Source organism: Neolamprologus multifasciatus, chromosome 3, assembly GCF_963576455.1.
Source record: "Neolamprologus multifasciatus chromosome 3, fNeoMul1.2, whole genome shotgun sequence".
Taxonomy (NCBI): Eukaryota; Metazoa; Chordata; class Actinopteri; order Cichliformes; family Cichlidae; genus Neolamprologus; species Neolamprologus multifasciatus.
The window spans coordinates 2081032-2096897 of record NC_140441.1 but is presented as its reverse complement, the minus strand read 5'-3'; the positions used below and the strand labels follow the sequence as shown (position 1 = coordinate 2096897).

Below are 15866 nucleotides of genomic sequence, written 5' to 3'. Positions count from 1 at the left end.
GGATCCCCTGAAGGGACCAGCCGATAATCTGCCTCCGTAACACACAGTAACTCCCGTCAGACATCATAGAGGCTAAGATTGTCATGTGAGGCTGTGTGGCAGGCAGGAAGTGGACTCAAATTCAGACACTTGTGCACTGAAAATAAACTGAGAATGGATGCTGTATTTCCTGGAAAACATCTTTCATAACATAAACTCACAGAAAAACAAACCAAAACCTTTAGTATAAAACTAAGAACAAAACACATGAAAACTAGAAACGCGGAACTAAACTGGAACCAGAAACACAGAAAGGCTTACAACACATGACGATGTACACCGTGAAAAAGGGAACAGGAAAACACAGAGCTAAAATACACAAGGGAGTAATGAGGAAATGGAAAACAGGAAGGAAACACAGCTGGAAGTAATCAAACCTGACAAGACAAAGGAGAAGCAAAACTTAAAACACCGAACGCAAGTCTATCCAAGAAAAACAGGAAATAAGAGACATACACAAAGACGCAGAGTAGACACTGAGACATAGGCTGTGTCCAAATTCAGGAAGAGGATGCTTCAAATGATATATTTGGAGGCAACGGCGTCACAGTGACGCAATGAAGGCTGTACAAACTTTAAGAGTCCTCCAAATGTGGCAACAAATGTGTTGTGGAGTCTTCAACATGAACCTCTTAGATCAGGGGTGGGCAACTCCAGGCCTTGAGGGCCGGCGTCCCTACAGGTTTTAGATGTGTCCTTGAACCAACACAGCTGATTTAAATGGCTAAATTACCTTCTCAACATGTGCTGAAGTTCTCCAGAGGCCTGGTAACGAACCAATCATTTGATTCAGGTGTGTTGACCCAGGGTGAGATCTAAAACCTGCAGGACACGGGCCCTCAGGGCCTGGAATTGCCCACCCCTGTCTTAGATCCAACCTGTTGACCTGCTCCTCTCACAGAAGACTCATTTATTTTTCATTAACAATAAAAATGCTTTATTATTAGGAAATAGAGAAAAGTTCTGTTTCAGCACTCTGATCATATTCACATAAAGCTGGATATTAAGACCTTTGAACCTCTGAGCTGTGATGTAGAGGCAGCCAAGGGGGACTTCAATCTTTCTACCCCAGGTCACATGACACTCATGTGATTGTGCTATAAAATGATTGTAGATCAATTTATTGACTAGTAATTATGAATAAAGCAGAGCTGCGTCTCTCTGTATTCACACAAACACTTGAGTAAATCTCTGAATGAGCAATGTGAGGATCCACTGTTCTGAACCTCGGCTGACTCGACTCAGACCAAAGCTTGATTTAGACTTTTTTGAGTAATCTGAGTAATTTACACCGCAACCGTCCACGTGACCTGACGTGCACTTCCTGACAAACGTAACTATGCCTTGGATGGACACACGGTGACTTGAATGGCGTGGAAGGTTGTGGTGTCGGGTTCAGATTTCCTGCAGAAGTTTAATCAAGTTTCACTCTGTTATCAACCTCCACTCTTCCCCAAAGTTGAAGGTGAGCACTCAGTTCCCTCCGTGCACCCTTATCTTCATTGTTGCCTCCCTCTCTGAAGCTCCACCCAACAGACTCTCTTAAAGACATAAGATGATTGCCATCAGAGCTCTGCACTATCATTACACTCAGGTCAGAGGATCTGATTATCTAGTATGAATATACCATTGCCCTCTGAATGTGAGTCTGAAGAAACCTACTCCCAGTTTCACTGGTCTGTTTGAGATAAATACCATGATTAATCCTGTCTGCTGGCTTAAAGTAGCCTCAGAACATGAGAGTTCATCATGTGTTTGATGTTTTCCCAGCTGAAACCAGGAGCTGCTGACTTCATTTCCAGTACTATTTCAATGTGTTTGTCTGTGCAGAGATTTAGCATGCTAGCAGGTATCAAGGTCTTTGTTTCACATGGATTTAGTGTCGTTCATAGCTTTGGATCACATGAAATGAGATTTTGTTCTTTTCTCTATGAAAGAACAGCCATACATGAGCTCAGCTCTCTCCATAGACAGCAGCCCCACCATGTCTGTAACCCTCACAGAAGCTTCCTTCTTCAGATAAATCCACACAAATACAATCACTGTCAGCACTGTGAGCACTAGCACTTTCACTATGGACCCACAAATACATGACTGTGAGCTGAGACTGACACACCACACACCACCACCACACCACTGACCCTCTTACTGTTACTGACACCAGGCTCCAAGCTGTGTTTGCAATATCAGCACATTATCAGGAAGTCACTTTGTAATATTAGCACAACTTTATGTTCTGTGTTCACTGATGCTCTGATAGTCATACACAAACTCCTTCAAATGCGTCCGACAAATGTGTCCTTCATTTTTCCGAATTTGAAGCATAGGTCGGTGTGTCCTTCGTGGCCCACCATATCCCAGAATTTATAGCGCGGCCCAGCCAATTCCAGTTTCCAACAATGGCAGCTACTACTAAGTTTTAATCTTGTTTACTCTTGTTAATCTTTCTGGGTCACAAAATAAACTTTTATCATATTTTCAGGTGAGAAAGAAGCTGTGTAAACTTCAAATATCTGCTTGGCTTATCAAGACATCGCATATTTGCAAAGGTGTTCCGACGTTTTAAGAGACGTCTGTTACCCACCCGCTCGATAGCTAGCCGGGGTGTTCAATGGTCATTCGAGCCGACGAGAGCAGCGGACTCCTGGCTTCATCATTTCAGACCGCGCTGTCTTTTGCTACTCAGGTTAAACATGATATATAAGTCATTCGAATAACTTAAAATTTTAATTGTTTGTATTGTTGGTGTTTTATTTCTTTGGGAGTAAATCGGTTTGGCTGAGATCAAAGTTATTAGATTAAATAAAACTTTATTAATCCATCGGGTGGGTTCCTCCGGGATTTTCACACAGCTGAAGTCAAACAGAAAACTGATTAAACAGAAGTGTGAGACGGGGTAGAATTTATGCCAGTCTCCTGTTATATTTTAGATAGCAAGGAGCAGACGGCCGAGTTTATTAAACTCCACCGAGACAGATGAAAATCTGAAGGCTAGACTGTCCAATTCAACAGCCTCGCACTTTGGGCCTTCTCGGTCTTCGAAGGACCCGGCCCACACAGACCGCGACAGCCGGATCCTCCTAATGATGTGGCCTACATTTTGGGATACAGCTTCTGTGTTGTCTGTGTCTCGGAGCGGGTTCGGGCATTACTCAAATAATGAAGCCTTTTTATTACTATTATAGTTTTCATTAGTCTCCAGGTTGATGATTATAAACAGAATTATTAAAGTTTTCATCATTTCAGGCTGAAGATCAACATGACTTTGGTTCTAATCAAAGAAGCTCCTTTAATGTGAGTAGTAATACAGATGCACTAGTCCAATGTGGCGGTCAACCAAACCTGTTTGACAGGTTTCATGTGTGTATGGGTGCACATTCAGGTGTGCTTGGGGTTATGTGAGATCAGGTGGGGAAACACCCAGGACGTCAGCGGGGTTATATGAGTTCATGCGTTTTATAACAGGGTTTTCATTATTTTTATTTATTATTTCACTATTTTTATTTCTTTCACGAGGTTATGTGATAATTTTTTTTAAAATTCAAAATTTCAGAATGTTGATCCAAAAGGGAGGCAGATCTACTAGTTTTTAACACAGTAGATGGTCGAAAATAACACTCAGCCCCTTTAGAAAATAAATGCTATTGTGCTACTTCTAAAACACTTTGCACAGGATCTCGTCTTTTGCCCGAAGCAGCCAGTATCGTTCTTTCACACTGATTGTGTTTTAATCACACTAATTTTGTGGTTCTGATGTCTCAGCATGTAGTGACTCAAATATTTTATTTTAAAAAGCGGCACAAATGGGTATTTCTTCTGTATGAGAAATTTCAGCCTTCATGAGCTTTCTGTGAACTAAAATATATATATATATATATATATATTAGGGGTGCAACAATACTCGTATCGATATTGAACCGTTCGATACAGTGGTTTCGGTTCGGTACGCATATGTATCGAACAATACAAAGTTTTTAATTTATTTTATCAACTTTTCTTCTGACGATGCTGTCTGTGTTGAGAGCTCAGTGGTTCAGCGTTCGACTACTCCGCCTAGGCTGCACTGTCCAGCGTAGATCCCGCAGTGCTCAATTACATGGGTGGGAACTACTGTGTTAGCGCAGTTTGCTCGTTAACGTGTTGACGCCATCCAGCCCCACGCACGGGGCGATCCGCGGTAGCTTGTTAATGGAGATTTACTGTGTTGTGGCATTAACGTCATTTCAGAATAACGCTGACAGCACTAGCGGGAACACAACGAATATGACTGCACATTTAATCCGACATCATCCTAGTGCAAAGACAAGTGGTAAATGGCCTGTATTTTTATAGCGCTTTACTAGTCCCTAAGGACCCCAAAGCGCTTTATACAACCAGTTTACACACACATTCACAGCCACCCTGGGGCGCACTGACAGAGGCGAGGCTGCCGGACACTGGCGCCACCGGGCCCTCTGACCACCACCAGTAGGCAACGGGTGAAGTGTCTTGCCCAAGGACACAACGACCGAGACTGTCCAAGCCGGGGCTCGAAACGGCAACCTTCCGATTACAAGGCGAGCTCCCAACTCTTGAGCCACGATCGCCCCACAAAGACAAGTGGAAGCAGACAACAACAACAAGCACGCATGCTACGAACTTTACCCGAGTCATTTAGACAGCCGTTAGCACATGATTCTCCTTATGGGGACCTGATATGTTTAATATGCAGCTGAGAATATAGCCCAGAAGAAGCATATAGTATAACTTTTATTTTGGAAAGAGACATTTCTCTGTAATAAACTCTCTTTTCCAAAGATGAGTGATTTCTCGATCAGATCGATTTTTTTTTATTACTTTGTTGTTTCAGCAACATTAAATTTAAAAACTGTACTTTTGAGTTAAAATATATATTTATAATTTTAATAAATGACAAATAAGTTGAAACATGACACATAGATGCAGGAACCAGGGAGACCGAGTACAGGGGGAGATGACAGAAACAACTAAGAAATAAGGACTAAACAGCAACCTAGAATTTAACTAGATCGAAAATGAATACAAAAATACCTGCTCCCTGCAGTCAAATTACTAATAAAGTAAATATGTTAGACATAAAATCAAAGAAACATCAGAAATCATTCTGTGGAACAAACCGGCTTGGCTCTGGGCAGCAGCAGGTTTCAGCCTGAGCACATACATGTTCATGTACGGGTCATTCATGCTGCCTTCAGGTTCACCTTGTACGTTCAGCAATCTGTACTCATACAGAAGGTTGATTTAACTTAACTGGGTTCATTTTGTTTTGTACAGATCAACATGTCTGTGATCACTTTGTTGTTCCTTTTAATGCAGAGTTGGAATCATATATGTAAAGCAGGTTAGAAAGTTTTTTATCTCAGAAGAAGACCCATTTAAATCATAATATTCCTACATGTCTTTATTTAATACATCAGCAGGGCTTCTGTGAAGCTTTTATGTTTAATACAACACACACTGATCTATGGACACGTTCAGGTATTTCCAACAATATTATAACCAGGTTGTTATCAGGCCTGCACTGATGTCAGACACAGTGACATGTGTGTAAACACACGCACGCGTGTAAAACGTATCAGGAAATATGCAGAATTCATATCTGTAAATTCTTCATGGACACAGCGTAATGTTGCTGTAAAAAGAAGGTTCAAACTTGTTGGTGAAGCTAACAGTCTGCACAGCAGTTTAACTTAACAACAGTGACATGATGAGAAGCTGTGAGGTGCAGGTGTGCTCGGTCACTGTGGAGCATCACAGGTGTTTCATCCAGGCTGACTCCAGAGCAGCAGTGATGGGATGTTCCACGCTGTGCTGAGCTCCTGAAGCACTCGTGCACCTGAAGCATGTGACCACCTGACCCTGAACACTCTGGCACCACAGGCCCAGATTCAGGTGTGAACCTGTTACATGAACTCCAGCACCTGTTTACATCCAGTCACTCGATCAGCTGTGCTTAAATGTTTCATTTTAATAAAACTAGTCAACAGGAAGTAGAATAAATAGGAATCAATCATTTACTGACAGCATTTACGCGTATGATTTAAATAAGTGCAGATGTTGTATCAGGTATAACTGCACACAGTAACTGTATTACAATAAGGACTTAACAGCGCCCTCTGGTGGAGCCTCTCAGTACTGCATTAACTAGAATACACCTCTTCCTCCTTAGCCTCACACCACCTGCTACATCTCTACTCTTCTATGACTGCAGTCATCCACAGGACTGAGGTGAGGTCACATGGTTTATGTTCATATGTAAGGTGCACAGAGATGTCCTAGCAGCTGACCTCAGGTCAGTTTAATGACTGTGAGCTCAGATCAGCAGCTCTGTTATTCTCACTGTGAAAAGGAGACACTCTCAGACACAGCGGTCATGTCAGCTTGTTCTCATGCAGGAGGATCAGGAGCTCCATGTTTGTCTTTCTGTTTGAATCATGATGTGTTTGTGCCATCAGAGTCTGTCATCAGTACTCAGGGTTTCACAGCAGCTCTTCTGAATGCTGAGGAGGACTCCAACCTCATGTTTCACCTCTGAGGTTCTGATGTCTGTGAACACTTGTGTTTCTTCTCTGGGCTCATCTGGACAAAAACACCTTTCTGTGTTTAAGTCCAGCCTCATTCTCACTGACTGTTAGCCTTTAAGAGAAAAACTTGTTGTCTTTTATTTATTTAGATATTTATTATGAAAACAAACTGTGAAATGCACTTCACACACGTACACACGCACAGTTGTTTGTCGTCAGACGCCACATTTATTTTTTAGTTTTCATTTGTTATGAAAGTCCACAGTCTGACAGCTCCGGTCTCAGCTGATTCCCAACTTCCCCTCCGCTCCTCTCCCGTCTCACTAAAAAAGGGGAAGGAAACCATCATCAGTCCAAATGCCATCAGCTGTTCTCACCTGCGTCTCCAGCACCGCCCCGTTGAGCTCACTGCACCACTCCTCCCCCGCAGCAGTGCCCGGGACCACACCTCCGCCACACAAACTCAAGACCAGAGCACACCTGATCAGATGACATGTGAAGCTGACGCAGACCCAGAGTGAAAACCTCCATTGTTATAATTACAAACATAACGAGGGGTGATCATATCTAATGACTCGGTTTGTTGTGCTTTATCATTATTGAACACTCTCACTTGTTCACAGATTAGATTTTATTTTTGTGCGCAACGCAGGTTTTCTGTGTTTTCAGTGTGCAATTGTGCACGCGCGCAGCTTAGAGGGAACATTGATTAGAACCATGTCAATATATTTAATTAGAGTTACTTCCATTTCAAAAAGTAATCCAGTAATGTTGTTGTTGTTAGAAGGGACAGAGTGGGCTTTCTGACAGGTACCAAAGTTTTCATATTGATTGATTGATTGAATTTTTATTTTGAACATGTTAAAAAAAAGTACAACAACATAGAATTAAAAGAGACAAATAAACAAAGCAAAACAAAAAGAAAACGAGCAACCACAACTACAAATATCTGTCATGTTCAAAAAGGAGCAGGAAGAAGCATAAGCTTATTTAATCCCACCCCTTTTCCACTATCTAGTAATCAATAGACTACAGAAATACCTCCTTGCAATTACATATATGTCATGTATATTTTTTTATTATTATTTTATATATATATATATATATATATATATATATATATATATATATATATATATATATATGTATATATATATATATATATATGTTTCTATCGACACATACGCACATATACACATTTTCAATAACCCCATTAACACCTCAAAGGATACACAACCTACAAATATATATACACCCACACCAACATACCCGTGCACACGCACACACATGAAAATATTAGACAAGAACACCCTATCAAATCTCTACCTCTTCCCTGTACCCTGTAAAAAGCATCTCCTTAAACCGCTTTTTAAACTGCGCCATGCTCGGACATTGCTTTATATCTTTACTTAGTCTTTTCCACAGCTTCACTCCACACACAGAGATACAAAAACTTTTTAATGTTGTGCATGCATTTATTACTTCCAGGCTGGACTACTGCAATTCATTATTATCAGGATGTCCAAAAAACTCACTGAAAAGCCTTCAGTTAATCCAAAATGCTGCAGCAAGAGTACTGACAGGGACTAGAAAGAGAGAGCATATTTCTCCTGTTTTGGCTTCCCTTCATTGGCTTCCTGTTAAATCCAGAATTGAATTCAAAATCCTGCTCCTCACATACAAGGTCTTAAATAATCAGGCCCCATCTTATCTTAATGACCTTGTAGTACCATATTACCCTATTAGAGCACTTCGCTCTCACTCTGCAGGCCTACTTGTTGTTCCTAGAGTATTTAAAGTAGAATGGGAGGGAGAGCCTTCAGTTTTCAGGCCCCTCTTCTGTGGAACCAGCTTCCAGTTTGGATTCGGGAGACAGACACTATCTCTACTTTTAAGATTAGGCTTCAAACTTTCCTTTTTGCTAAGGCATATAGTTAGGGCTGGACCAGGTGACCCTGAATCCTCCCTTAGTTATGCTGCAATAGATGTAGGCTGCCGGGGGATTCCCATGATGCATTGAGTTTTTTCTTTCCAGTCACCTTTCTCGCTCTCTATGTATTAACAGACCTCTCTGTATTGAATCATATCTGTTATTAATCTCTGTCTCTCTTCCACAGCATGTCTTTTATCCTGTCTTCCTTCTCTCACCCCAACCGGTCGCAGCAGATGGCCCCGCCCCTCCCTGAGCCTGGTTCTGCCGGAGGTTTCTTCCTGTTAAAAGGGAGTTTTTCCTTCCCACTGTCGCCAAAGTGCTTGCTCATAGGGGGTCATATGATTGTTGGGCTTTTCTCTGTATCTATGAAGCGCCTTGAGGCGACATTTGTTGTGATTTGGCGCTATATAAATAAAATTGAATTGAATTGTACAGATACGAGGATGTTTTAAATTTAATTCCCCCCCTCAAATTGTATCCCCGTTCCCTTTTAGAAAACATTTTTAGAATATTGTCAGGAAGCAGGTTATTTATTGCTTTATATATAATTTGTGCAAGAAATGAGAAAATGAACCAGATTTGTGAATTTTAGAATTTTTGATTTTAAGAATAGTGGATTTGTATGATCTCTGTGACCAGTTTTATGGATTATCCTTATGGCCCTTTTTTGTAATAGAAAGATTGATGATAGCGAACATTTGTAAGTATTGCCCCACACCTCTGCACAGTAATTCAAATACGGTGCAATCAGGGAACAATAGAGAATGTGGAGTGATTTGTGGTCCAGAATGTGTTTTACTTTACTCAAGATTGAGACACTTCTTGAAATTTTGTTATGTATATGATTTATATGAGACTTCCAGTTTAATTTATCATCTATAATCACACCAAGAAACTTATGTTCAAGTACTCTTTCAATTTCCACACCATCTATATGAATCTGCACTTGTGCATTTCTAAGGGAATTCCCAAATAAGATTATTTTAGTTTTACTTAGATTTAGCGATAGTTTGTTCCTGTTAAACCATTTTTTAATTTTGCACATTTCTGATGTAATTGTATCCAGCAGCGCCTTTAGATTCCCCCCAGAACAAAAAATATTTGTGTCATCTGCAAATAATACTAATTTTAATATATCAGATGCCTTACAAATATCATTTATATAAATAATAAATAATTTTGGACCCAGTACAGAGCCTTGTGGAACACCACAAGCAATGTCCAAGCATGATGAGGAATGGACACCCAGCTTCACAAATTGTTTCCTGTCACTTAAATAATTTTTCACCCATTGCAGTACAACCCCCCTGATCCCGTACCGTTCCAGTTTATTAATTAATATGTCATGATTGATTGTGTCGAATGCTTTCTTGAGATCCAGAAATACTCCAGCTACATACTGTTTCTGATCTATAGCATTCGTAATCTCCTCAATTGATTCGATTAATGCCAGAGATGTTGATCTTTTTGATCTGAATCCGTATTGACTGTCAGAGAGTAATTTATATTTATCTAAGAATTTGTCTAATCGTTTATTAAACAGGTTTTCTAGGATTTTGGAGAATTGTGGTAGTAAAGAAACAGGCCTGTAATTTGTGAAGTGGCGTCTATCCCCAGTTTTATACAGCGGCACAACTTTAGCTATTTTCATTTTGTTTGGCACTTTTCCCGTATGAAATGATAAGTTGCAAATATATAGTAGAGGTCCTACAATTCTTTCAATGACCTTCTTGACGATTTTCATGTCAATATCATTACAATCAGTAGATGTTTTATATTTACACATGTGTACAATGTCAATTATTTCTTTTTCCTCCACTGATGTGAGGAACATTGAGTTAGGGTTCCTATCAATCAGGTTTTCACTACAGTCTACTGATGGCAGTGACTCAGGAATTTGTTCTGCCAGTTTTGGTCCAATATTTACAAAATAATGATTAAAGCTGTTGACCTTATCAGCAGTGTTTTCCATAATATTGCCATTGTCGATAAAGTATTGAGGATAACTTTGTTGTCCAGAATTATTTTTAATGATACAGTTTAAAACATCCCATAATCCCTTCATATTATGTTTATTGTTGTTCAATATTTTACTATAATACTCCTTTCTACATACACGTATAATATTGGTCAACTTATTTTTGTATTTTTTATATTTATTTTCAGCATCTTTTGTTCGTTGTTTTAGGAATTCCCTATAGAGTGTATTTTTCTTTTTACATGCATTTTGTAAACCCTAAGTGATCCGTGGTCTATCTGAATATTTGTGCTTTCTGTTGTATTTTATTGTTGGACAGTTTTTATCGTACAATTCCATGAATATTCTTAAAAATATGCCATATGCAATATCAATATCAGAAGTTGTCTGTAACGTGAAATGCTGAGCTTCTATTTTACATTATATACACAGTTTTCTCAGCACAAAATCAAGTAACTGAACCTAACATATATAATTGAAACCATAAAAAGAGATTTTATACAATTCTGAACCAAATTAAAATAATAGACGGTGTCCCGGCATTTAAAACTAAATGATTAAATATTAAATTAACTTTCAGATTGCAAAATAATTTTTAAAAACTTTGATTTTGGTTTCTCAATCACCCTCTCACTGATGTTAAAGTGCTATGTTTGAGATTACACTGCTGTTCCATATTAAAATCCAATGTGTTAAAATGACAATAAAAACCAATTAAGTTAACTAACTCAGGGCCCTAACAATGTAACTGTTGGTATATTGTGCAATTACTTATAAGTTAGAGGATTACATACGTCAGAGTGGATCCAGTAGATGTCTGTAGTGTCAGCTTAGTGAAAGTTAGCAACCAGACTGATAAAACATAACTATAGAGTATTTTGATAGTGAGAACATTGTGGAAAGAATGCTTACTGATTAAAGAATATTTAGTCAATACTAGAGGAAAGTTCAGGAGACCATACAGACATTCTGAATTGAATTTAAAAATTGTGTACCGTTTGATCTTTGATATTGTAGTGCCTGAAGGGAACAGGAGAGAATACACAACAAAAAATATGAGCAACAAAACTAATTAGAAGGAACACCAGTTCTATAACAACACTATACTGTATACTTACATCACACTTGAACAATAAAATAAACCATTAATAACAAACAGCCTGTTTAAAAATGCTGAAAAGCTGACTTCTGAAGTGTTTCTGTAAAAGGAGGACAGCCTTTAGACTGCACACAGAAAGACTGAAGAATTTGACCCAAAAACAAATCCAGGATAAAGAGATTCAGTGAATGTGGTTTTGAAGGTGTGAAGGTGGATCAGAGTTTCAGAGGAGACTCTGTAGAAGGACAGAGTGCCAGCAGGACAGTCCACATACACTGCTACTCTGTTAGAGACAGAGGAGGAGGAGGAGGGGAAGATTGTTGTTCTAGTCTTATTGTGCCAGACAGCATGAGGACCATGATCAAAGCAGCTCAGACTCCACGAATGTTCATTAAATCCAAGTTCACAGTCATATCTGTCTCCCTTCCTTCTGATTCTTCTGTAACTCACTGATATATCAACCATTCCTCTCCACTCGACCTCCCAGTAACAGCGACCAGTCAGACCATCTCTGCACAGGAGCTGAGGATACTGATCAAATCTGTCTGGATGATCAGGATATGACAGAACTTCCTCCACATGTGTCACCTTCCTGTTGTTGTCAGACAGTTGGAGGTTTGTGTTCACTGTGTTTGTGTCGATTGTGAGTTGACAGGAATCTGATGGAGAGAACAAACACAATCCAGCTGCAGTTATTGATCCATCATCTGTTCATTGATTGACACTTTGATGATGACTCCTGACATCAGAGATGTGAATGAGTGATGTGACAGTTTGAAGATGGTTGTGTGTGGGCTTTTTTGTTTTCATGAATCACATTAAAAATACACTTACACTTCCTCAGACCTGGTCTCAACCATCGGACTCCAGCAGGCTCCACCCTGAAAGGAGGAGGGGGGTCAGACCTGCACAGTCTCAGCATGCACGCATAGACATTACATGGCTCTCATTCACACACTGTTAGACACTGACTTTGCTAACAAAATGGGAATAGAAAGGTCCTGCTACCACACATCTTACAAACAGGACTCTGACTCTTACAATCCGCATTTCTTTGGTTGTCAGAAAGCTTTCAGCATCTTTACAGCGGTCACCATCTGGAACATGCTGTAGGTGATGCATTTCTGCAGCTATTTCTGTACCTTGGCTGTCTTCTGTATTCAAATTTGTGTACTCCAGAAAACTTAACATTTAAAGGGGTTGGGCTAACATTAGTTTTATAGCTTGTTACACAAATGTTTCTATTTGCCTTCAGACATGATAGCTGACAGGAAGAACACAATTACAAAGTTAACATTTCCACATTACTTATAGCAGCTAGCTTCAGTTAGCTTTCATATTTCATCTTATACTAATGAACTCAAACTACCGCTCTCACCTGAAACACGTTAAAATAACCTGTCTCGTGCTACAATCCCACCAGCAAATTGAGTGTGTCAAGATTATGAAAAAAAAAACCCTTATCCACTTCACTGTATTTAAATTTTCCAAAGATAACCCCGACTGGGGTATGTGTGGGCCAAAATCCTCTGTGCAATGCTTCAGGAAGGCTGCACTGTCACTGCCCATGCACCAGACTTCTGTATTTCTTTGCCCAAGTATTCATGAAAATAATTATTTTTCAAAACTATTTAGTAAAATTGATCCCCTTGACTTAAAATTTAATCTTAATGCGTGTTCTCTATCTATTCATGTGTGGCTGTCACAAGACTCTCCATACCTCAGAGTTTCCAGTCTCCAGCATGGATCACTCATTCCAGCCGACAGCCGTTGCATCCCGAAGCCTCTTGAGTGATTGTAACTCAGATCCAGCTCTTTCAGATGGGAGGGGTTGGCGTTGATAGCTGATGCGAGAGAAGTGCAGCCTTCTTCTGTGATCAGACAGCCTGACAAACTAGAGTCCCACAAATTTAGCAGGTTCTCAGAACTTTCAAATATGATCAAATGTTTTTAACGTTTTTTGAAAAAATAATTATACTATGCTTATAATAACTGAGAAAGAGAGTAAGCTATAACCATGTCTTTCCTATCTAAATGTAAGTTTAAAAAGCTCTTTATCTGACCTGAGAGTTTCCAGTGTGCACTGAGGACTTTCAAGCCCCACTGAGAGAAGCATCACGCCTGAATCCAGCAGATTGTTGTTACTCAGGTCCAGCTCTTTTAGACTGCAAGACTGGGAACAGAGGACTGTGGAAAGAGCTTCACAGGTTCTTTCTGAAAGGTTGCAGCAACTTAGCCTAAAGAGACAAACAAAATACAAAGGTGTTCTACTTTTTCTTTAGTTGTAAGCTACTTTGCATCATTTTCATTCATAAATAAATGCTATCTATGTACTTACAGAGCTTTTTTAGAGGCTTTCACAACTGGCAACAGATTCAGAAGAGCCTCCTCTGAAGCAGAGTATTTTTTCAAGTCAAACACATCCAGATCTTCTTCTGATGACAGTAAGATGAAGACCAGAGCTGACCACTGAGCAGGAGTCAGTTTATCTGTGGAGAGACTTCCTGAGCTCAGGGACTGTTGGATCTCTTTCACTAGAGAACGGTCATTCAGTTCATTCAGACAGTGGAAAAGATTGATACTTTTCTCTGCAGACAGATTTTCACTGAGTTTCTCCTTGATGTACTGAACTGTTTCCTGATTGGTCTGTGAGCTACTTCCTGTCTGTATCAGGAGACCTTGAAGGAGAGACTGACTGGTCTGCAGTGAAAGACCAAGGAGGAAGCGCAGGAATAAGTCCAGGTGTCCATTTGGACTCTGTAACGCCTTATTCACAGCACTTTGATGGAAATGCATCTCTGTAAAGTATCTTGGTTTTGACCTCTTGGAGGTTGGTTGTTGTCCTTCCAGCAGATTGAGTCCAGAGTTGATGAAGCTCAGGTGGACATGAAGAGCAGCCAGAAACTCCTGAACACTCAGATGGATGAAGCAGAACACCTTGTCCTGGTACAGTCCTCTCTCCTCTTTAAAGATCTGTGTGAACACTCCTGAGTACACTGAGGCTGCTCTGATATCGATGCCACACTCTGTCAGGTCTGATTCATAGAAGATCAGGTTTCCTTTCTGCAGCTGATCAAATGCCAGTTTTCCCAGAGACTCAATCATCTTCCTGCTCTCTGGACTCCAGTGTGGATCTGTCTCAGCTCCTCCATCATACTTGACCTTCTTCACTTTGGCCTGAACCACCAGGAAGTGGATGTACATCTCAGTCAGGGTCTTGGGCAGCTGTCCTCCTTTTCTGGTTTTCAGCACATCCTCCAGAACTGTAGCAGTGATCCAGCAGAAGACTGGGATGTGGCACATGATGTGGAGGGTCCGTGATGTCTTGATATGGGAGATAGTCCTGCTGGCCTGCTCCTCATCTCTGAATCTCTTCCTGAAGTACTCCTCCTTCTGTGGGTCAGTGAACCCTCTGACCTCTGTCACCAGGCAAACACAGTCAGGAGGGATCTGATTGGCTGCTGCAGGTCGTGTGGTTATCCAGAGGTGAGCAGACGGAAGCAGTTTCCCCCTGATGAGGTTTATCAGCAGCACATCCACTGAGGTGGACTTTCTAGGGTCAGTTAGGATTGTAGTTTTGTGGAAGTCCAGAGGAAGTCGACACTCATCCAGACCATCAAAGATGAACACAACCTGGAAGTCTTCAAAGCTGCAGATTCCTGCTTCTTTGGTTTCAGTAAAGAAGTGATGAACAAGTCCCACCAAGCTGAACTTTTCCTCTTTCAGCACATTCAGCTCTCTGAAAGTGAATGGAAATATGAACTGGATGTGCTGGTTGGCTTTGTCCTCAACCCAGTCCAGGGTGTATTTCTGTGTTAAGACTGTTTTCCCAATGCCAGCCACTCCCTTTGTCAGCACTGTTCTGATTGGTTTATTTCTTCCAGGTGAGGCTTTAAAGATGTCTTCTTGTCTGATTGTTGTTTCTGGTCTGTCTGATTTCCTGGATGCCGTTTCAATCTGTCTGACCTCATGTTCATCATTGACCTCTGCAGTCCCTCCCTCTGTGATGTAGAGCTCTGTGTAGATCTGATTCAGAAGGGTTGGGTTTTCTGCTTTAGCGATCCCCTCAAACACATGCTGGAACTTCTTCTTCAGTGCAGATTTAAGGTTTTGCTGACAAACTCTGCTGGGAGTTCCTAAAAGAACAACAGACCAAATATACCAACTAAATGTTTAGAAAGTTCAGGTAACAATTTCACGCCCTAAATCCTTAGCATTTCAACACATGTGGGTTTCTCTTTTGATACATTAGTAAATGTTCCAGTTACTCAGCAA

The 15866-nt window shown here is 40.4% G+C and overlaps 1 protein-coding gene across 2 annotated transcripts in view; it reads right to left on the bottom strand.

Moving 5' to 3' along the window:
• Positions 1 to 8496: 8496 nt before the first annotated feature.
• Positions 8497 to 15866, bottom strand: part of LOC146521018 (NLR family CARD domain-containing protein 3-like) — a 69507-nt gene continuing 62137 nt past the window's right edge. For both annotated transcript variants that reach the window (XM_085154240.1, XM_085154241.1), the window contains 5 exons: positions 13930 to 15727; positions 13655 to 13828; positions 13312 to 13485; positions 12426 to 12472; positions 8497 to 12250 (listed from right to left, as the gene is read on the bottom strand). In XM_085154240.1, coding sequence (XP_085010366.1) covers positions 11712 to 12250; positions 12426 to 12472; positions 13312 to 13485; positions 13655 to 13828; positions 13930 to 15727 — 2732 coding nt within the window. In that variant the 3' untranslated portion in view covers positions 8497 to 11711. The remainder of the gene's footprint in view (positions 12251 to 12425; positions 12473 to 13311; positions 13486 to 13654; positions 13829 to 13929; positions 15728 to 15866) is intronic.